This window comes from Alosa sapidissima, chromosome 9, assembly GCF_018492685.1.
Source record: "Alosa sapidissima isolate fAloSap1 chromosome 9, fAloSap1.pri, whole genome shotgun sequence".
In the NCBI taxonomy this organism is placed as follows: domain Eukaryota; kingdom Metazoa; phylum Chordata; class Actinopteri; order Clupeiformes; family Clupeidae; genus Alosa; species Alosa sapidissima.
In genome coordinates this window covers 29,667,464-29,689,812 of record NC_055965.1, presented here as the reverse complement: position 1 = coordinate 29,689,812, position 22,349 = coordinate 29,667,464, and the positions used below count along the sequence as shown (strand labels likewise).

The following is a 22,349-nucleotide window of genomic DNA, read 5'->3' as shown; positions in this document are numbered from 1 at the left end:
TAGTAAGAACCAAAAATTCTAGAACAGCTGTTCTTTGGTACATGCTTGTGTTTGCTTAGAGTGGCAAGTAAGCTAGAATTATACCTCACAGGCCTACCCCTTCATACCATTTGGAATTTCCAACTTCTGTATTTGGACGGGGGGGGGGGGGGGGGCACTCTTGGAATGACCAAAACACAAAAAACACACCACACAAAAGCTCAGTTTGGAACATTTATCTCTCAAACCATGGAAGCTTGCAAGACCTTAAACTAAAGTCATAGAATTGTTCACTTTGTCGCTTGATACCACCACATCCTCTTCGAGTGGAGCTGGGGAGGACTGATTCATTTCCATGGCAATGTCATCAAGCTTCAGGTCAGCCATTTTGTAACCCGGGGTGAGGGGCAGAAGAGCAGGAGCAGCGGTTGATTCCTCCTCTGCAGGCAGGGGCAGGGGCGTAGCCTCGCTGGGCACCAGGGCCTCTGCGGTGGTCTCTGCACTGGTGACAGCAGGCGAAGCCGCCTTCAGCAAAAGCTGCATCAATTCAGTCCAGTCTGTTCAGGAGAAAGGGTGTGGGTGTGTGGTTCTCATTTAGAGACACCGCACCCCAGACATCAGGTGCAGATCTGTCTCTGAACTGAATCAACATTTTCATTAAGCCTCAAGCATTTGCACAACTTTTACTTACTTTACCTTTTACTTGCAATGGTGACACACATTCTTAAGTGACTAGAAGTTTAAATTGAATAGGTGTTTGGATTCTTGTGCTCATTGATTAAAATGATTGTATTTGTCATGGTATCCTGTGATTGGTGTTGGCGTGCGTGCGTGTGTAGGGGTAGGATTTTTATAGATAAATACCTTTTTGGGATGCTTGCTTTTTCCACAGGTCAAAGAACTGGTTGACATTTCCATCTGGACTTTGGGTAACTGCTACATTCTTATTAACTGAGAACCAAAGAGATGCTATTGATTAACACACATTAATACAATTATAATAAATATAATAATTTTATAATAAATACCTGGCTTGTCAAGCTCATTGGGGAGACTATCTTTGTGGGGAGAATAACTTCCTAGTCCTATTTTGACAGATGTGGCCATGTTAGTTTCTGAAAGACAGACAACCATTACCCATGCCAGCAAGTCATCCGATGCACTGCCGCACTTGAACACATCAGCTGCACCCAAAGGCCTCTGCTGCACCACAAGGCAGAACTTAAGAGCAAATGCTACAAATGTTACTGCTACAAACTCTAAAACCTTCCATACTGCCAGAATGATCTCCCCCCCCCCCACACACACACACACACACACACACAACAAAAAGAAAACGTTCCAGAATATTCTAGAAACATCTTTCTTGTGCCTGCTCACCTGGCATGGGTTCTGGGCCATGCATTGCTTCTGGTGGTGCCAGTGGTCTTCTGGACTTTAACACAGAGATTGGACCCACACGCTCTTGTTTCTCCCAACCTAAAGACACACCAGCAGATTTGACAAACACCTCCACATTATATGGACACACCAGCAGAGTTGACAAACACCTCCACATTATATGGACACATGCATGAGCGCAAGAGGACTCAAGTTACTCTTAATTGGTAGCTTACTTCAATTTAGGCCGTATGACCTATAAACTGTTAATCGCAAATGTTAATGTAATGTTGACTGAGGTCCTTGTTGCCTTGGACAAAAGGATCCGCTAAGAACATTTAAAAAAGACAACCAGCTCATGGTCCACCCAGACTGATCTTGTAGCACAGGTTCGGGTACCTCTGGTGGAGTCCAGACTACCGGGTGCTGACCTGGGCCTCAGGGGTACCATAGCACTGGTGCCACCAGCACCACTGCTACCAGCAGAACTCTGGGATGCTGGCATGGAGCCCTTCTGATTGGATGCTGGAGACTGGGCGGAGCCACGCAGTGACACACAGCTGTCACAGAGCCAGTCCTCACTGTCAGCAGACTGCCAGCTAGTGGCCACAGGTGGAACAGACATTAAGCACTGCAGTCGTCACACACCAACATGCCTAATGAACTAACACACAATTTGACATTAGAAATAGTGCCATGTATTAAAGTATTAATGTCCAGTGGAGTGCAAGAAAGGTAAACAAAACCAATAAGTTTACCACTAATATTGACAAGTCCCAATAGACATGTCACATCAAGATTATTCGAAGTAGGTGGTCTAGTAGTAACATGTATAATATTATACATTTAGTCAAAGAGCCCTAAAGTGTTGTTCCTACAAACAAAATTAAGCTTTTACATGTAATAGTGATGCCGTCACAGGATACCATGACAAATACAAATGATTTAAAATCAATGAGCACAAGAATCCAAATACACCAATTTAAACTTCTACAGTCATTAGATTATTAAAGTGGTTACCGAGGCAACTCGTGTGTTTAGTCACTGGTAGACATCAACTGGTCACCAACCTGTTGTCTATGAAGGAGCAGGCACGGCCGTCCAGTACAGTGCCCGTCTCAGCCCTCAACAAACACGAGATGTACAGCTGTGGGGGGGGGGGGGGGGGGGGGGGCAATAAAGACATCTTACAACACACCTAATCAAAGACAGGATTCTGCCATGCTTGAGAGAACACATGACGACACCTCTGCTTACTAAATGTAAGAGGTTCTGCACTGGCAGCGACAATTCTGCTAAGCCCTGGTTTGCCATACAAACAAACCCAAAGAGCAAGCACTGTAGTCTAGAACCCAATCACAAACACACCTCAGTCCGTTCCTCCTGGTGGAACCGGAAGGAATCAAGCTGGAATTGGAGCTTGTTGTGCTGAAGACGGGGCAGGAACCGAGCGCTAGACCGCGTCAGGAAGCTGTCCATCAGGCAACTGGGGGTGGGGGCAGGCAGTTAGCATTGAAGAGTAAATACAAACATCCATCTAGTTCCTGGTGTGGGGGGGGGGGGGTATTCCAAGTATGTGGTTTAGTGACAAACCTGGGTAAGTTCACTTAGAGTAAGTGGTAAACCTCCTAAAACAAGATCCCTATGGCATTTTTTGTTAAGGTAATTGTGCCATAGTTCTTCTATTAGGAGGTTTACCACTTTGAGTCAACTTACCCAGGTGTCAGTAAACCATGTTCTTGGAATAACCCAAATAGTGACTAAACCTCTAAACATGAGCTGGAACACAGGTGGTTATAGCTTACCCCTGATCAACAAAGCCATATCGGGGCACAGAATCAACATCAGGGGTCACCGTGGCGACACAGTTGTCAACAAAAACACGCATGGGGTTATGGTTGAACTGCTCGACCGAGGCCTCGATGTTGAGGATGTCACCCAAGTAGTATTTCATAGTAGCCCTTTGGGACGCCCAGTCATCTGCAGAGAGCACAGCAGACACTCACCAGCAGTACTCAAACATATTGAAAGACATTAGTTTACAAATTTCAATCTAAATGTATTAGTACTAAATGTACTAATATTAAAGGTTGCATTTCCTCAACATTTAATTGGGTCAGAAGAGACCTCTAGTCATATCTCGGATGAGTTGGGGCTGCATATAAACAGTTAGCAAAGCAGTCAGTTAATGAGCAAAGGGCATCAGGAACACAAACAGCCATCAGGTCACATGGTGGAGTGAAGCAGACCAACCAATGCACTTGGTTAAGGTAATAGAATACATTTAGCATCATTACTAAATGATCTTGGTCATGGTTATACATTAACAAAGATTTAGCCTCATTACTAAATGAGGTCAAATAAGATGCCAATTGTACACAAAACGGTCACGTCCATAACGCCAAAACAACGCCAGGGTATGATGTGAATGAAGATTACTTGAAATTTGAGCATACACCCCTAGTTGATTATGTGATGTTTTTGTAACTGCAAGTTCTACATTCACATCATACAAATACCATGGCATTTAGTTGGCGTTATGGACGCGACCCATGGCATTTAGTTGGCGTTATGGACGGAGTTTTGATTGGAATTGCCCTAGAGAAACATGAGCAAGAGCATGAGGGACATCTAATTAAAGTAGGGCCTTCCACATCATCCGTAGGAAACTGCAGTCAGGTGCTTCAGTAGGACGGCAGACTTGAAGGTGAAGGGGAGCAGGAGCACACTAATGGCTTGCAGCCTTACACAGTAGTGTTGAAAGAGCAGTCAAGTGTCTGTACTAAAATGAAAGACTGGAAGCGATCAGTGTGCATGCAGCCCTATCTTGATGAGTGATGGAAGTCCATAAAAGCATAGTGTACAACAAGGCGACACAAACCGGTCATGAGGTGGAGGGAGAACACCAGCTGGCCCTCGTCAGCACGCGTGGACATGAAGGGGACCCAAGTGGGCACAACAGGGATGCTGCTCAGGTCAAACTTCCTGCAGTAAGACAACACGATGGAGAGCAGTGAGACTGAGGGCGGGGGGTGGGGTGGGGGGGGGGGGGGGGGGGGGTGGGGGACAGAGGGAACAAAAAGGACAAAGTGGATTGGAGGCCCATGGACATGCTTACAGGCTTACCTTTTATAGTAGCACACAATGGGAAAGGACGCTGGTTGAGTTCGGATCAAGCCATCTGAGGAGGGGCCAGGAGAGTACTCCAGGGTGTTGGTGTAGAGCAGCTGGTCTTCGGTGATCTAGGGAAGGAGGAGGAGGAGGAGGAGGAGGAGGAGGGGGGGGCAATGAATAAACGTAAACTCTAGGCTGAGGCCACGATAACACCCATTGGATCAAGTGGATGTTTAGTCAATGCAAAAGTCAGCTGAAAACCTGAACATAAACGTAGCCAATTCAGGTTAGGCTATAAATCGCACCTCATCCACACAGAAGTTCCAGAGAAACTCACCACATGCTGCGTACCACAGTCAGTCAGTGGGGCAGCGATCACGTACTTCTCGGGCTCGGTGGGAAAGGCCCTGCATGCCTCCCCGGATTGGTCACTCGGGCCCAGCCGGATGTCCTCCACATCAACCAGGACACCAATGCCCAGCAGATCAGCGTCCATCTGGAGCTCCATGTAGTCTGGGTGGCAGATTACCTTTATCCTTGCTATATCCGGTCGGCGTTCGTCCCTCTCGCCCTTGGCTAACTGGGGTCGGCTAGGAGCAAGTGTAGGGTTCCACGGGGAGGGCGCGAGGCCTTTCTGAGGCAAGGAAGACGGCTGCTGCCATTGTGGCATCGGCCTAACACTGCGCGGAAGAGCGGACACGAAAACCGGCAGCAAACAGGCAATAGTGAAAGCACCGCAAAACAAACGTACGAGCTGCCGCATGATTCACGACTTCCAGCTGAATGAACTCGACACGGTTATTCTCCCTCACGACCTACTCCAGATTCAGCAGAGTCACTACTGATTCTGATAGCGAAAGGCTACATGTTTTTATAGTGAACCCAATCAGGCTTAACAGCCATGCCATCTGCTGCAAGTCTATGAGGAACAATCTGCTGAAGCCTAGGCTACTGACGATCACCACCTGGGTCCCAGTGTAGTGACGTCACTCTCTTTCTACGCAACAGCACTTGTTTCTACCACCTCCCCGTCCTTTCTCGTCCAATCCAGCTATCTCAACATAAGGGTTCAGATGCAAGTTCAAATGGATAGCCTTAGTCCTTTTGTGATGAATATGCAGAAATATTTAATATATTATTATCATTAATTAATATATTATATTATTAACTTTATAATTATTATTATATATCTGTCATATTGGGATATGTTGATTTTATTTATGTATTTATTTATTCATTTATTTATTTATTAATTATCAAACCAAACTGCAGTTTGGTAGACATGACCTGGAATTAAAAAATAAAAACAACATTAGGTGTTATAAACTATAAATTATAAACACGTATAGATAACTTCGATGCATCATGGACTATTAAAATATGTTTCAGGTCATATTGAAGGCATGCCAGTAGGCTAAATGTGATACTGTCACTGTGTTATGTTGCAGATGCAGTTTGCCAGGTGGGAAACTCCATTAGTGCAGCAGAACTGACTCCATCCAGAATGAGCAGCACTGTGACCTTTTCTCACCACACAGCCTATAATAATAATAATAATACAATTATTAATAATAATAAGTTTTATTTGTATAGCACCTTTCATACAAAGAATGCAGCTCAAAGTGCTTTACATTTGAAGCATGTAACACAATAATAGTCAGTCAGTCATTATCAATCACTTTTCTTCATTGCTGTGGCCGTTTATGATCCAATCTAATAGACCTGTGGAGTGTAGGTCACATACAATAGCCTATTTTGTGTATGACAGTTTATATGTGTGTTTGTGTGTGTGAGAAAGAGAGAGAGAGAGAGGGGGAAAGAGAGAGAGAGTGTGTGGTGTGTGTGTGTGTGAGAGAGAGTAGAGTGTAGTTTACAGCCCATTTTGTGTATGACAGTTTATGTGTGTGTGTGTGTGTGTTCGAGAGATAGAGAGAGTGTGTGTGTGTGTGTGTGTGTGTGTGTGCGCCTGTTTTTGTGCTTCTCGACAGACCCTGTATCAGCTGATGAAGCCTTGAGAGCAGTGAGACGCTGCATTGTGCATTTTCCTGATTATTTGAACATATCCTGGCCTTTATAATGATTAATTAGGTCCATGTGGACAGGTCTCTTAGACAGGCCTACATCTTATCACATCTTATCACCAGGTTATTTGGTGCAAGTGTACCCATCTGGCAGTAATGTTGCTGCCCACATGATGAACATTTACTGTGTATAAGCAGGTATAGTGGAGGCTAACGCAGTTTACCCACCTCTTAAATTTCGAAAATAGTTTATCCACCTCTTATTAGAGTTTATCCACCTCTCAAAAGAGTTTATTCACTAATTGCAACAACATTTAAAAATCTCACTGCTGTATTCACTTTCATAATATGTACACTCATTAACACAAATCATCAAACATGTTATGAATGCCTTTTTAAAAAAAATCTGATACCTTATGGCGCAGCCCACCTTACCGTGATCACAGAATTCATAGTTTACCCACCTCTTATTTTACCACTGCACCTTATAAGAGTTCAGAGGATTACGTCATACACCCCCCAATGAAACACTGTCTTTTAGTAGGACCATCTATTATAAAACTCTGGTCACTATCATCAAAGTCCTATAGACCATATAGGTCCAGACACATACTGTATGACTCAAATGACCATATAGGCACAGTGTGTCTTTCAAGACGATTTATTAATTTCACACATATGGATGGAAAATAATTAAAATTATTGCTTCCAATTCTTCAATCCACGGTGCAGTGACAGGTGTTTCACAGTGTGCTGTTCCATTGACATATGATGAAGAGGAGTGTGTGGTCCGTACTGACTGACACTGGCCCTGATGTGGCCCGGATGTGGCTTTGATCTGGCCCGGATGTAGCTCTGATCTGGCCCGGATGTGGCTCTAATCTGGCACTGATCTGGCCCTGGTGTGTGGCTCTAATCTGGCACTGATCTAGTCCTGATTCTGATCTGGCCCTGGTGTGGCTCTGTCTGGCCCTGATTCTGATCTGGCCCTGATGTGGCTCTGTCTGGCCCTGATTCTGATCTGGCCCTGATGTGGCTCTAATCTGGCCCTGATGTGGCTCTGATCTGGTCTGGCCCTTATGTGGGATGACGTGGGCTATCATATCAGATTAGATTTCAATCTGTTTTGTTGTTGTTGTGATACATCTGGAAAAGATAAAAAGAAGAGACCTATGACTGATTTGCTATATTGGAGAATGAAACCATTTCCGTGATGCAAGTCAAACATCATAGCTCTGTGCTATGACAAGCAGAGCATTCCGTTTGAACCAGTGACCCAAATCCATTATGTCAGGACACGACTACAGAGATTATTATTAAATCAATCTGATTTACAAACATACAAAATGCATAAACAAACATAAAATAATGTACCACAAGATCAAGTGTTAAAATGAGGACGTGTGCTTTGCCATTGGGGCAGACAGTGGGGGTGTGCAGGTGGCTCATTGTGAATGTGAGGTGAAAGGTCGAGAGTGGCCAACTACAGTGGTTTAGTGACAGACCAGTGTAAATTAACCCATTGTAGGCGGTAAACCTCCTAATGGAGCAATCCTGTAGATTTATTTTGCTAAGACAATGAAGGCACAGTGATCTTTTATTGGGAGGATTACTGCTTACTGGGAGTTTACTTCAGCCGGAATGTTGGAAAATGAATGTTCTAAAGAATGTCTGGGTTCATTGAATTCAACATGGAATTTTAGAACCTTCCACTGTTGCGGAACATACTATTTTGCTAGAATGTTCAAAACTCCCCTCCTGAAGGGTTAACATCCCCGTTGGCCATTCTCTATGGTGACAGACAGTGTGGGTATAATGTGATTGGGTGTCTTCTGTGTGCTCAGGGTGCACTTTAGAAAAAAAAACAAAAAAACAAACAAAAAAAAACGATTGGCTGTCAGGCCAAACGCAGACGATTCCAATTGGCTGAATCTGGCAGATCTTGAAATGGCTGGCGATGCTATTTGCCTGCTTTCTTGTACAAAACCATGGCGAAAATCATGGCAAAGACCTGTGTAGGAAAACAGTGGATGAGTATAACAAAAGCATTACCACCACTACCACTGCTGCTGCTACTACTAGTACTAAGAATTTCTAGAATTGCTTTAAAAAGCCTAAACTGTTTGCCATGTTGTTAGTCGCTTTGGTTAAAAATGTGTCAGCCAAATGTAATGTAATGTAATGTAACTAATACCACCACTAGCAATACTGCTACTACTACTACTACTACTACTACTACTAATAATAATAATAATAATAATAATAAGATGAATATGAAAGGTTTGGTTCCAAAACACATCTCTGTTTTTTTTTTTTTTTTTTTTTTTTTTTAAAGAAACATTAAAAAGTCAGGCTATTTAATTGTGTATTTCAGGTATCAATCAAATTGCAGTTGTGTTGTTTTGACTGAAGATAAATCAAATAACAATACCCAATTACTACTGAAATGACCTTGAAAACAAAATGTAAAAAAAATAAATAAAAAAAATGAAAATTCATTAAAATGGTGGATATAGCATTTTGGAACCAAACTCTTTTTTAGAACAGGAGATGAATAAATGGGCATTAATTAAACAAAGGTGGGCTAGCCACAAATAAACAAACAGTAAAGATAATAAGATATACACCCATTCTTGTTCATAAAATTCCTGTATTACAGTTTTTTTTTTTGTTTGGCTCATTTCTTGAAACAGAAATTACATTCTCAAAATAACGACAAACCTACAAAAAAAAAAAAAAACTTGGCAACTTGTTTTAGTGTTACTGTTTACTTTGAGAAGTTCACCAGGTCCCATTGCCTGAAAAACAAAACTAATGTACATTTCTATAGCTATTCTCCACATTGTGGATGGTGTTTTGGTGGTTGAAATTTTCATTCCATCTCAAAATGGATCACTTGGTCATCTTGGATGCTGATCATGGATCACTCTTCTCCAAACATGCCCAACTCAGCTGAACCTTCATAAGGGCACACCTGGACAAAGAATTTAGCTTTTTTTTTTTTTTTTTTTTTTTTTTGACCCAGGGACATGGTCTGAGATTGGCATAAAAAATATATACACAATTACATTCTGTTAGCTAGACAAAAAATTAAGAAAAAAAATGAGTACAGTAACCATTGTCAATGAAGGACTGGGCTAAGACTGAGGGATATGAATATGAGGGATATTTAAATGGTCTGCCATAGTGACAACACATCTAAACATTTAGAATTGCAGTGCTTACACAATGCCAGGGACGATGCATTTTGGGGGCACTGGCTATTTATATGAGAAAGACATTTAGTTTTGACACATGAGTGAACTGCTTTTGGAGAGATACAGCATGAGCTTTTGCAGGTGAACAATGGTGTTGTGCTGAACCATCCAGGTTATTTTGGCAAAAGCACCAAGAGTGTTGAGAACGTCCGGATCTTTGCAATTTCGTGGCACTGACTCTTTATATAGGAAAGGAATTTAGTTTTGAAGCATGAGTGAAAGGTTTTGGGAGATATATGAGCTTTTGCAAGTGAGCTATGGTGTTGGTGGTATGGTGTGCTGAACTGTAAGACTGTTTTGCCAAATGATCTTAGTGTTTTGAGAATGTAATTTATGTTTCAAGAAATGCCAAACCAATGGAAAAAAACTGTAATGTATTTTGCTGATATTCCATGACTTTGACCCAAAAAATGATAAAATTCCCTGACTTTCATGATCTGGAATAGACTTTCCAAAATTCCATGATATTCCAGAAAATCCATGAACCGTGGGAACCCTGGTATTAGTATAATTATAAAACAAAGAAGAAAATAATCCGACCTCCACTGCACCGATGCCCAGAGCCACACCTCCCACGATTCCTGCATTGTCCTCTATCAGGATCACAAGTGCGTCAAAGCAGCCAGTCATGTTCTGTAAGGAATACCAGGAGAGAGAATGCCCGTTTCTATCTAACACTGACTAGCAATAATATTGTTATTTATGAATCTACTGTACCTGCATTTATTTTCACTATGCTTTGCCAGCACAGGTTATGACAATAAATATGCCTTTAAATTGAGAGAGAGAGGGAGAGAGAGATAGAGAGAGAGAGGGAGAGAGAGTGAGAGAAAGATAGAAAGAGTGAGACAGACAGAAAGAGAGAGGAGATATGGAGAGATAGAGTAAGAGAGAGAGAGAGAGAGAGAGAGAGGAGATATGGAGAGATAGATAGAGTAAGAGAGAGAAAGGGAGAGAGAGGAGATATGGAGAGATAGATAGAATAAGTGAGAGAGAAAGAGAGAGAGGAGATATGGAGAGATAGACAGATAGAGTGAGAGGAGATATGGAGAGATAGATAGATAGAGAGAGAGAGAGAGAGAGAGAGAGAGAGAGAAAGAAAGAGAGGAGATATGGAGAGATAGATAGAGAGAGAGAGAGATAGAGAAAAAGCATGGTGATGCCTGAAAACTTACGGCTGAATGGGCATTAGCAAATGTACACCTCACATCCTGCTTACAGCACTCCGGTGGATAGAGCGTGTAGGCAGTGTTGTATGGAGAGTCTGTGAAGTCAGTGTAGTTGTTGTATCCACAGCACTTCAACTGTAACGAGAGAAAGAGAGAGAGAGAGAGAGAGAGAGGGAGAGAGAAGGATTAAAAAAAGCACTACAAGAGAGGGCTTTTCCGAATTACTAAACCACAATACAAGGAATTACTCAAACTAGTCATGTTTTTTCCCTGAAACACAGTGTTATTACGATGAACTAACATAGTTTGCCAGAAATGAATTCATACAACAGAATCATGTAGGCGAAGCATCTAAAGAACTAGCCAAAATATCACAAGGGGTCCCTGGGGAACTAGTCACTGCTGTGATCCCATTGGTCACTGCTGTGGTTCCATTGGTCACTGCTGTGGTACCATTGGTCAGGTGGGATGCTCAGGGTATCATGGCTCCATGTTACTTTAGTTTACTACAATGAATGCTCCCGAATACTCTGGCATAACATAATCAGACTGCGTTATTGCAAGAAGTAGCAACTTTGCAATTCAAAATCTTTCAGCAGCATCAACACTAATATGTATTGCAAATTCTAGACTCCCACATGCCTTGAGCTATATCCAACGCTCAGTGAAGTTTGTCGTATCAGACATGTATATTTTATGAAAACTTTCATTGAATATGAAATATTTAATTGAAATTACAGTAGTTGCTGAAGTTGAACACAAGCTTTCAAGGTATAAATCTATCGTGTAATTAAAGATTCTAGCTCAAGAATCTTTGGTGTAAACTGAAAGAGCAATGTAGCATTGATCATTTATGTGCAAGAGATGTCCACATTATAATGAATTAATTCAATGGGTTGCTTTTCTCAGCATAAAGACTGGGAGGCTTGGTGGTTCATGGCAGTGAATCTTTAGAAATCAATGCGAGCAGTGCATGATTTTTTCAGTCTTGTAAGAGATATCCTCCGTAATGACATGTACACAGCCGTGAGCTAACGTTCACATTTACATGTATTCATTAGTTGCTGAAGTTGAACACAAGCTTTCAAGGTATAAATCCATCGTGTAAACTGAAAGAGAAATGTAGCATTGATCATTTACATTTATTAATTTCGCAGACACTTTTATCCAATGCATCTTACGGAATGGGGAACAACAGTGAAGCTACAGTGCAGAACAGAGTTCTAAAAGACCGCAGGTAAGTGCAGCTGGCCCACCTCATCCATGGTGGTGTTCCAGAAGGTTGAGAGGCCTTCTTTCTCCCCGTAGCTTGTCTGAATGCTGTCAGCTACCTTCCCTCCAATATCCCGAAGAAGTTCCCCCACCTGCAGCAACAAAGGAGGACTGTCGTAAAAGTGGTTGGTGGAACTGTACTGCGTTTATTACATGTCAAATGAACGAAAGGGTCCGCAACCGTGGTACTCTGTTTGCGGAGCGTAAAATTAGTTTTAGAAAAAGGGACATTTTTTTTTTTAACGTACACTACACCACTATCAAGTCTGGTGTAGCCAAGCACAACGTGAACGGAACCCTTATGTATGGAGTCAAAATAGGGTCTTTAATATTGAGAGCTTGTGAAAAGATGTTCACATGTGTAATAAAGTTTTGCAGCTGTGCAAAAGGAGTTCTGCATGTGAAAAGAAATTTCGTACCTGTAGAAATATTTTTTACACGTGTGGAAAAAATATGTACCTGCACAAATACTTTGTACGTGTGTGAATCTCCTACGCGATGCTTTCCTGCGCAACACTGAAAGTACGAGTGTGAAACTGAGATACAATGCTTAAGGACTTTTGACCCTAATTTTACTGCCTTTCTGAAGAGCCAATCAACACATTGCTTACTGCCAACCAATCAGCGTTTCCCACCGACCACCTAGATTTTGGTGCTAAACAGATTGGCTTCATATCGAAGAGTATACTCAAAGATCCTTGATTACTAGCAAGATAGAGCAACGTAATTCGTTACTATGGGAGCAAAACGGGACAGTTCCGGTCTGCATAAGTGGGAGTGTCACCCTACGTCACTAAATAAACTTTCTCTCTTAATAAGCAATAACAACAGATAAACATAATTGTGTTCACAGTATTATTGTCCATAATCATGTATGATACCAATGAATCATTCTTAAGGACATGATATGAATAATTTAATTAGTCATGTGAACCGAGCTAGCTAGCTAGCTAACGCTAGCTTAAAATGCTATACAGGTGGATGGTAGTAGCTATGGCAATACAGCTATGCGCTAACAAGTGACTAGTAGTTGAAGGACTTCGCTTAAACTTAATATACTGTTGCAAATTCGCTTGAGTATAAACTATCCACTTTAACTAATGTCAGTAGTGTTATTCAGCTAGTTGTCATTTCAAAGAAATTACACTTCTCCGTTTAAAATGTTACCTTAGCTAAGAGGCTAGCTAGCATGATAACAACCGGATAGTAACTGGCAGCAGCATGGTCTAATATTAAGTTATTTTATTACAAATCCGAACACTAAAAAAATTACACTATTAGGCTTGAAATGATCCCAAACACTTACAGATTATGACACAATTTTCCAAAAAACCCTCAACAAATCCAGAAAGACAAAATGACCAATTTATTGGTAAAATTCCACAAGTCTCCATTGACATTAGTGCAGCAAGGGCTTACTCTGGTCTGCATAAAGGGGGATTTCCCCCCCTCCCCCTTGCAATAATCGAACGCGGAAATTGTCGAACGTTTGCGCCTCTCGCTCCGCTTGAACCCTCTCTGGTATACTCAGAGCCCATCTATAATGTCTTATTAGAAATTCTCTGGTATACTCTTTGATTGGGGTTGCAAAATTATAGCTTAATTAAGAGTGACGTGGTAGCTCAATTTATACTGTGATCGCAAAAAGGGTTGAAGCGGAGCCGTAATGTTAACGTTAGCTATCCCATCCGCTTTTTAGACTGTAACGTTATAGGTTAGCTTCTAGCTAGCAGTAATGTTGACGAAATAGTTGAATTATTCATTCCATTTCCGAAAGGGTGATTCAGTGGTGTCATTCATGATTAAAAACAGTAAAACTGTACACACATTTATGTTTATCTGCTATTATTATTTGATATGAGAACACGTTTATTTTATCACCCTTTGCAAGCCTATAATAATAGCCTAGTGGACGGCAAAAAGACGAATCAAATGAATGGGTTGTAATGGGACATCCACAGCTAGGAGATTATAGTGAGTGAGATTATAGTAATGCCCTTCCAGGACTGTTGGTTTATTGTTTGGAATACAACATCCCATTTTCTTACATAGTTTTGTTTTCTTTGTGTTTGGGGAGTATTTTAACCACACGGTTATCTCGTCAGTTTATGAAGCACAGCAGCGGTTGCTATAGCAACCATAGACTGAACAGGACGTAGACTACCAAGCAAGCAAGCGCTTAGGCAAAGTCTATGGCAAGATCTGAATGTAAATGGATAAACCCGTTCAAGCGTTTTCTTTATTTCCTATTTCTTTCAATTCTTTAACTTAAGACATGTAAGAATTAAGCCTACTTATTCGCTGGGCAACGTACAAACTGACGAGTTACATTAGCCCTAGCACTATGAGCTACGATAAACGTCAGCTAGGATAGCTATGGCAGCTATCGATACAGTTATTATTTCATGTTCTGGTATGATATTCTTAACGTTTTGACTATGTTACAACTGATAAAAGCATGACAAATAAAGTTACCAAATCGCTTTGCAATATTTTAGTCCAGAAATACTTATGGGTGTTCATTTACAGTAATGTTACGACCTATCTGCCCTTGCTGTTACCACCAGTTTTAATAACTAATCTAGATCTGTGGGTTAGCGGTGGGGAACGCTGATTGGTTGGCAATAAGCAATGTGTTGTTTGGCTCTTCAGAAAGGCCGTAAAATTAGGGTCAAAAGTCCTTAAGCATTGTATCTCAGTTTCACACTCGTACTTTCAGTGTTGCGCAGGAAAGCATCGCGTAGGAGATTCACACACGTACAAAGTATTTGTGCAGGTACATATTTTTTCCACACGTGTACAAAATATTTTTACAGATCCGCATTTTCCCCCCACATATGTACAAAACATTTCTACAGATATCTTTCACACAAGTACGTAATATTTCTACAGGTACATAATTTTTTCACACATGTACAAAATATTTCTACAGGTACGAAATGTCTTTGCACATTCAGAACTACTTTTGCACAGCTGCAAAACTTTATTACACATGTGAACATCTTTATACAACCTCTCAATATTAATGACCCTATTTTGACTCCATAGTTATGTGCCCAGTGAAGCCTCTCTGTAATTCTAAAGGCTCTGGCATGCTCCTGCGTCACATTTGCGCGTGTCCAAGACGTGCGTCATTTTTGCCGTGGACGTGAAGCATACTCCAATTTCTGCTGTCCTGAATGTGCGTTAAATTGTTAAGGTTAGCGCATGCGCACTACGGATTAACTGTGATACTCTGCCCCACCAACTGGGGGCGGTACGTCGAGCCTGAAAGTAGGACACAACCACCAAAGAAGCCTGAAACGCCTGAAGAAAAGAAGAACTTGGGATGTGCGAGCACTAAACGAAGGAAGAGCTGATGAAGGAAAAAGCACCACGAGTACGTTCGCCTGTCTGCTGGGAAGTTTGATAAGCTGGCCCATCGCATCGCTCCATTTATCATCCACCAGAACACACACACAGCACACCTGTTGGTATAGCTGAGAGACTAGCTTAGCCTACTTGCTTATTAGGCTACTCATGTAGCTAAGTGACTCGGTGCTGCGAGGGCAGCAATATTGGTGCGATACAAAGTAAAGACATTTTTCTGAACACATGCAGCAGTGTCATGGTAAGAAAGAGTTGTGCGTACAGATGTCCTCAATTAAATTTGTATTGAGTCTTCACACCTGCCTCATACCAAAAAGTATGAACCAAAAACCTGTAAATATGACGTGTCAATAAAAGTTTTGAAGTAACTATTTGTGTTCATAATGTATGTCTCACTGTGATAATGGGTGTATTTAGAGCGAGCGGTAGCCTGTTATTCCTTCAATTATTATTATGATAACATTATCCGGTGTTGACAGGCGAGTTTCGAGATTGAGTTCAGCATTGTTCAGGAGTAGGCTAGGTAATAATGATTGCACCTGGGAGAGGTAGGCTACATTCCCTTTATTATTATAATCACTATTGATAACGCATTATATAAGGAACAGGCGAGAATGCATCTCGATCAGCAACTGTTACATGGGTTTCGCCTGAGCGTTGTAGATAGATACCTTTAATTGGCTCTGGGTTTTGCGATTTGATTTCAGCATACGCTCATTTTTAAAAGATGCATTTAATCCGAAGTCATGTCAGCTCTCTATGCAGGGAGTAGGGCTGTCACTTTTATTCGAACATGACGTGAAATATCCGTAGTCGAACTATAAATAAACTATTCGGTTTTTAGTGCTGTGTAGCGCATTTCCCGGTGTTGACAGGCGAGTTTCGAGATTTGAGTTCAGCATTGTTCAGGAGTAGGCTAGGTGATAATGATTGCACCTGGGAGAGGTAGGCTACATTCCCTTTATTATTATAATCACTATTGATAACGCATTATATAAGGAACAGGCGAGAATGCATCTCGATCAGCAACTGTTACATGGGTTTCGCCTGAGCGTTGTAGATAGATACCTTTAATTGGCTCTGGGTTTTGCGATTTGATTTCAGCATACGCTCATTTTTAAAAGATGCATTTAATCCGAAGTCATGTCAGCTCTCCATGCATGGAGTAAAGGCTGTCACTGTCTATGATTAGTTTTATTTTATTGTTTACCATCTCATTCAGTGCTATATGATCCAGGGCTCATGACCAAATCAAGCCAATATAATAGCCAGTAGCCACAATGAGCCCATGCAGCCACCCTGTTTCGACAATCAAAGGTAACGCACAGAACGGCCAGCAGACAGATAATTACGTCCCCAACTCATCTAAAATGTGGTGTCTTGAAATACTTTGTGTTCTACACCATAGATGGTAAAGTGACCGTTAAATATAATGTTAAAGAATGTATCTGTGGATTGTGGCTTTACATCGGTTGAAGTTGACTCCATGTCGTGGTGTCTCACGTAACTCAAAGCCAGGCAAGCTGAGGACAGGCGCTCTGTTCCATCGTCGTTATGGTAACCAAACAAGTCTTCTTCTGTCTAGGTTTGTTTCTACGTTTAAGTGTTGTTCTTCTATGTGGTCCACCTACTGGAGGGGAGTGTTTACAGCAGTTCCGTTTCACACATGCGCAGTCTACGCGTCACTTTGACGCGCGGTCTTAAATTTCGGTCGACTCAAAGACGCGACGCATGCTGTAAAAATGACGCAATTCTCGTCACGCGCTCACCAGTGCCGCGTGCGCGGGACGCAGACGCGGGACCATACTTTACACTTAAGTCTCACTCCAACTCTATTTGTAACACCATGGTGATGTGTTGAGGTGTCTAGGTGCTTGTACACTGCCCCAGTAAATACCAACAAACTCAAACAAACCTAAGTCTTTGTTTGTGTTCGTTTGGTTGGAGTTGTTGACTGTTTTGATCTGTAGTCAGTCTTTCTCGAAGGCAGTGTGGAGTGAGCTTGAAGTTGGTTTTCTGAACATGCTTAAGACTGAAACCAGCAACTGCCAGCTTTAGAATGTTGGGGTTTGTTGAGGCACTGTCAGAGCAATGTGTAAGCACCATATGTCATTACGAGGCCCCTTAAAGGGGAATTCCAAAATTCTGGGGGCATGAACCTGGGGGCTCATGGACATGCCCCCATAGTTTAGCGATGTAGCTGCCTGAGTTTAAAATAAAGTTTTTTAACTCATTCTGAGGCTATACTGACTTACAGTACAGAGAATGAAGTCTTTGACATTGACGAGGATCATGACCCATTCAATCAGTTTGTGACTAACTGGGTATCGTCTTAGCGCTAAATGGCGCCGATCATTGGCGCCGATGGACATAGTCATTACTTCCATTGTGTTCCTTTAAAGGAGAATTCTGGCGATTTCTCACATTCTCTGTTTCTCGAGGTAATAACTGTGAGCTGCAGCTTTTTAGAGTTGCTGCAGCTCACAGTTAGAGCTGCCCTAGCTACAGTGCTACACTCTAGGAGCATGTTCATGCCCCCCGAGGGTAGCACACTCTTAAAACAAATTTGTTGAAAATAACACAATTTGTGTTGTTTTTAACCCATCTCTGCAGTATGTCCAGATAGGGACAACAACAATTTGTGTTGTTTCTAACACATTGCTTTTGTTATTCATTTTACTGTAGGAGTGTACACAGTACTGTATGCGTTGGAAATAACACAAATTTGTTTTTTACTACATTTCTGTGTCCAGACAGGGACAACACACAGTTTGTGTTGTTTTCAACACATTCGTTTTAAGAGTAGCTGCCTGGTAGATGCCTGGTAGATGTGGATGCTGTCCTGACCGTGCGCTACGACTAAAGAGGCTAGTGGGTGATCTTACCAGCGGCTGGAACAGAAAGAGCACTATGGCTCCGGCCACTTCAGCGATGAAGATGATGAGCACGATGATGAAGAACTAGAGAGCGAGAGAGACAGAGAGGGATGAGCAGAGATAATTAATGTAAATAAAATAGATAAAATAGATAGATAGATAGATAGATAGATAGATACTTTATTGATCCCCAAGGGGAAATTCAAGATATAGAAAATATATGGCATTAATTAAGGTAAATAAGAAGATATACATTTTAATTTACAACTTTCAATTAAAATTGCATTTTCATTGTTCAGATGTGTTTCTTTTTATATAATATGATAAAATCTTACTATTACAATAATACTATTATATAGTATTCTATTGAACATTAATTGAAGCATATTTCTCCTAAGCCTAGGGTCACGAGCCCATGATATTGCAGCCTGCGTGTCCAACCTGTTGAACCCCACTGACCCCCCACAAAGAGAGAGAGAGAGAGAAGCCAGAGGTCAAAGCTCAGCGGTCACTCACGGTGAGCAGCATACAGCGGCTCTCCTTCACGGCGCCGCAGCATCCCAGGAAGCCGATGAGCGTGAGGCCGACTCCGAGGCCGATGAGCAGGTAGCCCACGTTGCCCAGCTGCTTCAGCCCGGCCGGCGCGTCCTCGATGTGGTCCAGGAAGCCCAGCATGGAGGCCGAATCCACCGTCACCCAGATGCCCATGCCCAGCAGGCCGGCGCCCACCAGCTGCAGAGAGGAGGAGACAGACGGTCAATATTGACCTTTGACCCTGAGATTCCCGACAAGCAGCTACAGAGAGGAGCAGACAGACGGTCAATATTGACCTTTGACCCCGAGATGCCCAGCAGGCCGGCGCCAACCAGCTACAGAGAGGAGGAGACAGACGGTCAATATTGACCTTTGACCCTGAGATGCCCAGCAGGCTGCACCCACCAGCTACAGAGAGGAGGAGACAGACGATCAATATTGACCTTTGACCCTGAGTTCATGGTCACCCATTACACGCCTATTCAGTTATAAAGTCTATAAAGTAATTTTCGGGCTCGGGGATCAATAAAGTATCTATCTATCTATCTATCTATCTATCTAATCTTTTCACTATCACCTCCTTCTTAGTGAGAGAGAGTAAAAAAGAAACATCATTTCATTTCAGGTGTGGTGGTGCAGCCAGATAATAAAATCAACGGTAAATTCCAGACCTCCATGAAAACTAGGATTTTAGGTAGAGATGAGTGGTAGAATGACCATTTTGTTGTAGATACTCTGAACGGCGGGGAAAAAAATATATTTTTTTTATTTGATTGTCTATTGAAAAGAAAACTGCACTGTGCTTAGCTTAGACCCGGAAACAGAATTATCGACACATACTGTAACATCCGGATTGTGACACATAACATCTGGATTGTGACACATAACATCCGAATTGTGACACATAACATCTGGATTGTGACACATAACATCTGGATTGTGGCATAACAGTCTCTTTACCTGGATTGTGGCATAACAGTCTCTTTACCTGTGCAGATAAACCTGCTGAGGTCAGCACTTGAGTCTAACCATGGAGAGTGGATACACACACACACACACACACACAGTGCTATAACCATCCCTCTCCACTAGGAGGAAGCATGTACAAAAAGGAAGCAATAATACTATAATATTATTATATTACTATAAAACATTCCAATAACATTATTATATTATTATAAAAATATAATGATGCAGTATTAATACATGTTGTGACAGTGAATGTTGTATGTTACACAATATAATATAATATTATACAATATAATATAATACAATATAATATAACCCTACTACATGGCAGGGGATGGCAGGCCAGGAGTGCTGAATCTCTTCCTGGTCTGATCTGATTGGCTGCTGGCACATTTATACGACCTCCTCACCCCTAATAAGTGAACTTTGTCATTACTGCTTTGAATAATTACTATGATAAAATTGTACTGGGCGCATGGTTGTCGTTGTGGTTAGGGCAACACTTGGGTGATGGTGCGGATGATAGTCGTACTGTGATAACATTAATATCATGACGTACGGTTCAGCCTATAGTTGTTCGTCATACCCATGACAAAGTTCTATTTTAATTTGATTCAAAAGAGAAAAAAACATCAAAGATATATATACTTTTTTAATATATATTCAGTGTAAATATATCTCTATCATTTGTCTTGTGCTATTGCATTCATCACTCTAAACCAATATTTGCCATGTATGATTTTGGACTTCCTTGTAGGATGCAAATAAAGGCTTAAAAAAAATGTTCCTGATAAAAAAACATTTATAGCCATTGAATAGACATGACGAGTTCACCATCATAAATGTTCAAGACATCAGAACTCCAAGTGGGACCAGACCTTTTCAACAGCAGCGCTTTCTAATCAAAAGACCAGTTCTTATTGCTCGTTCTCATCTAAAGACCAGTCCATGTTTGTGTGAGTGAGGTCAGGTGACACTGCATTAGTGGACATCCAGGAAGCAGTTCATGTTTATGAGTGCAATCTAGCATCGTCACTAAGCAAAGGCACAAAAACACACCAGGACTTCTTGTCCTCCTTTAACCATTGGACTCTCGCTGGTTGATTTAGGTCGTGTCATACCTGATCACATGCGTTTCCGAGGCATGTCTACTGTGTTGGAAACAAGTGCTGTTTCAACACACTGCTATAAACCACTTACAGTAACACATACGAGCCACTGGAGGCTGGCTGGTGTGCAGGGACATGTTTCTGTGTAGATAAGACTCCAGAGCAGGCGTTTTTTTTTTAAATTTTTTTTATTTTTTTACTCTTTTGATCCCGTGAGGGAAATTTGGTCTCTGCATTTATCCCAATCCGTGAATTAGTGAAACACTCTCAGCACACAGTGAACCTGCTGCCTGCTACAGCGGCGCTCGGGGAGCAGTGAGGGGTTAGGTGCCTTGCTCAAGGGCACTTCAGCCGTTCCTACTGGTCGGGGTTCGAACCGGCAGCCCTCCGGTTACAAGCCGAAGCGCTAACCAGTAGGCCACGGCTGCCCCTAGCTTAATTTATGGGGTGGGGTGGGGTAGGGTAGGGTAGGGTAGGGTAGGGTAGGGTAGGGTAGGGTAGGGTAGGGTAGGGGTAGGGGTAGGGGTAGGGTAGGGGGACAAAACTAATGATAACAAAACTAGTGGGTAAACGAGATTCTGTGATCTCGGTGACGTGGACTGTGAACCGGACCGTGGACTTACGTGGACCATGGACTTAAAAAGGCATTCAGAACATTTGATGATGGCGGAGGCTATTATCCAATGTTTATAACAATACCAGTGGTATTAAATGGTTCCTATAGTGTGTTGATGAGTGTACATATTGCGAATGTGGATAATACAGTATGATTTTGCAATTGGTGAATAAACTCTTTTGAGAGGTGGATAAACTCTAATAAGAGGTGGATAAACTCTACATTTCTGAAATTTCAGAGTTGAAAAACTGTGTTTACTTGCGTTTAGCCTCCACTACATCCTGATCCTTTGGGGTTCACCTCCTCAGCAGGTCATTGACATCTTGGCAAACCAATCAAGGGTGTGACATCAGTCAGCCTTACACATGTTCTTGGGGTTTGTAATGGAAACGTTTCTCTCCTCCGATAAACTTATGTCCTCTTGTTTTGCGTGTTTTGTTAGTGGGGGAGTCACATGGCACAGTGGTAGTGCTGGCGCCCTGTAGCATGAATGGGCTTACTCGGACCCAGGTTTGAGTCCAGCTAATTTCCCCATCTTTCTCTCTCTCTCACCCACACTCTCTCTCTCTCTCTCTCGCCCACACTCTCCTCTCTCCTGTCATCTCTTCACTGCCCTGTCAAATAGGCCAATGGTTCTTAAACTGGGGGTCGCAAAAAGGTTTTTAGTCAATGGCTGCCATTGAC

General features: G+C 42.0%; 2 protein-coding genes across 7 annotated transcripts in view; both read right to left on the bottom strand.

Moving 5' to 3' along the window:
• Positions 1–200: 200 nt before the first annotated feature.
• LOC121719453 (zona pellucida sperm-binding protein 3-like) lies at positions 201–5,413 on the bottom strand. Of its 3 annotated transcripts, none has more exons than XM_042105100.1 (11): positions 4,811–5,413; positions 4,486–4,601; positions 4,241–4,344; positions 3,165–3,339; positions 2,728–2,845; positions 2,430–2,506; positions 1,759–1,958; positions 1,360–1,458; positions 1,008–1,064; positions 844–930; positions 201–536 (listed from the first exon to the last, which is right to left on the bottom strand). In XM_042105100.1, the coding sequence occupies exons 1-11, from the start codon at positions 5,234–5,236 to the stop codon at positions 247–249; spliced, it is 1,749 nt and encodes a 582-aa protein (XP_041961034.1). In that variant the 5' UTR covers positions 5,237–5,413; the 3' UTR covers positions 201–246. The 3 variants fall into 3 exon arrangements, with proteins under 3 accessions (XP_041961034.1, XP_041961033.1, XP_041961035.1); XM_042105099.1 differs by having other exon boundaries at positions 1,008–1,094; positions 4,811–5,411; XM_042105101.1 differs by having other exon boundaries at positions 375–568; positions 1,008–1,094; positions 4,811–5,411.
• A 1,726-nt stretch (positions 5,414–7,139) lies between these two features.
• tspan34 (tetraspanin 34) overlaps positions 7,140–22,349 on the bottom strand; it is a 52,535-nt gene continuing 37,325 nt past the window's right edge. For all 4 annotated transcript variants that reach the window (XM_042105370.1, XM_042105371.1, XM_042105372.1 and 1 more), the window contains 6 exons: positions 18,954–19,169; positions 18,447–18,521; positions 12,177–12,284; positions 10,927–11,055; positions 10,292–10,384; positions 7,140–8,505 (listed from right to left, as the gene is read on the bottom strand). In XM_042105370.1, the coding sequence (XP_041961304.1) occupies positions 8,455–8,505; positions 10,292–10,384; positions 10,927–11,055; positions 12,177–12,284; positions 18,447–18,521; positions 18,954–19,169 (672 nt within the window). In that variant the 3' untranslated portion in view covers positions 7,140–8,454. The remainder of the gene's footprint in view (positions 8,506–10,291; positions 10,385–10,926; positions 11,056–12,176; positions 12,285–18,446; positions 18,522–18,953; positions 19,170–22,349) is intronic.

Excerpts from the sequence above, each read along its gene's own strand:
- LOC121719453 (XM_042105099.1), bottom strand. The coding sequence starts at position 5,236 with ATGCGGCAGCTCGTACGTTTGTTTTGCGGTGCTTTCACTATTGCCTGT. Across the intron at positions 4,345-4,485 it reads ATTGTGTGCTACTATAAAAG|GAAGTTTGACCTGAGCAGCA; the intron begins GTAAGCCTGTAA and ends GTCTTACTGCAG. Across the intron at positions 1,959-2,429 it reads TGCTCCTTCATAGACAACAG|CTGGCAGTCTGCTGACAGTG; the intron begins GTTGGTGACCAG and ends TGTGGCCACTAG.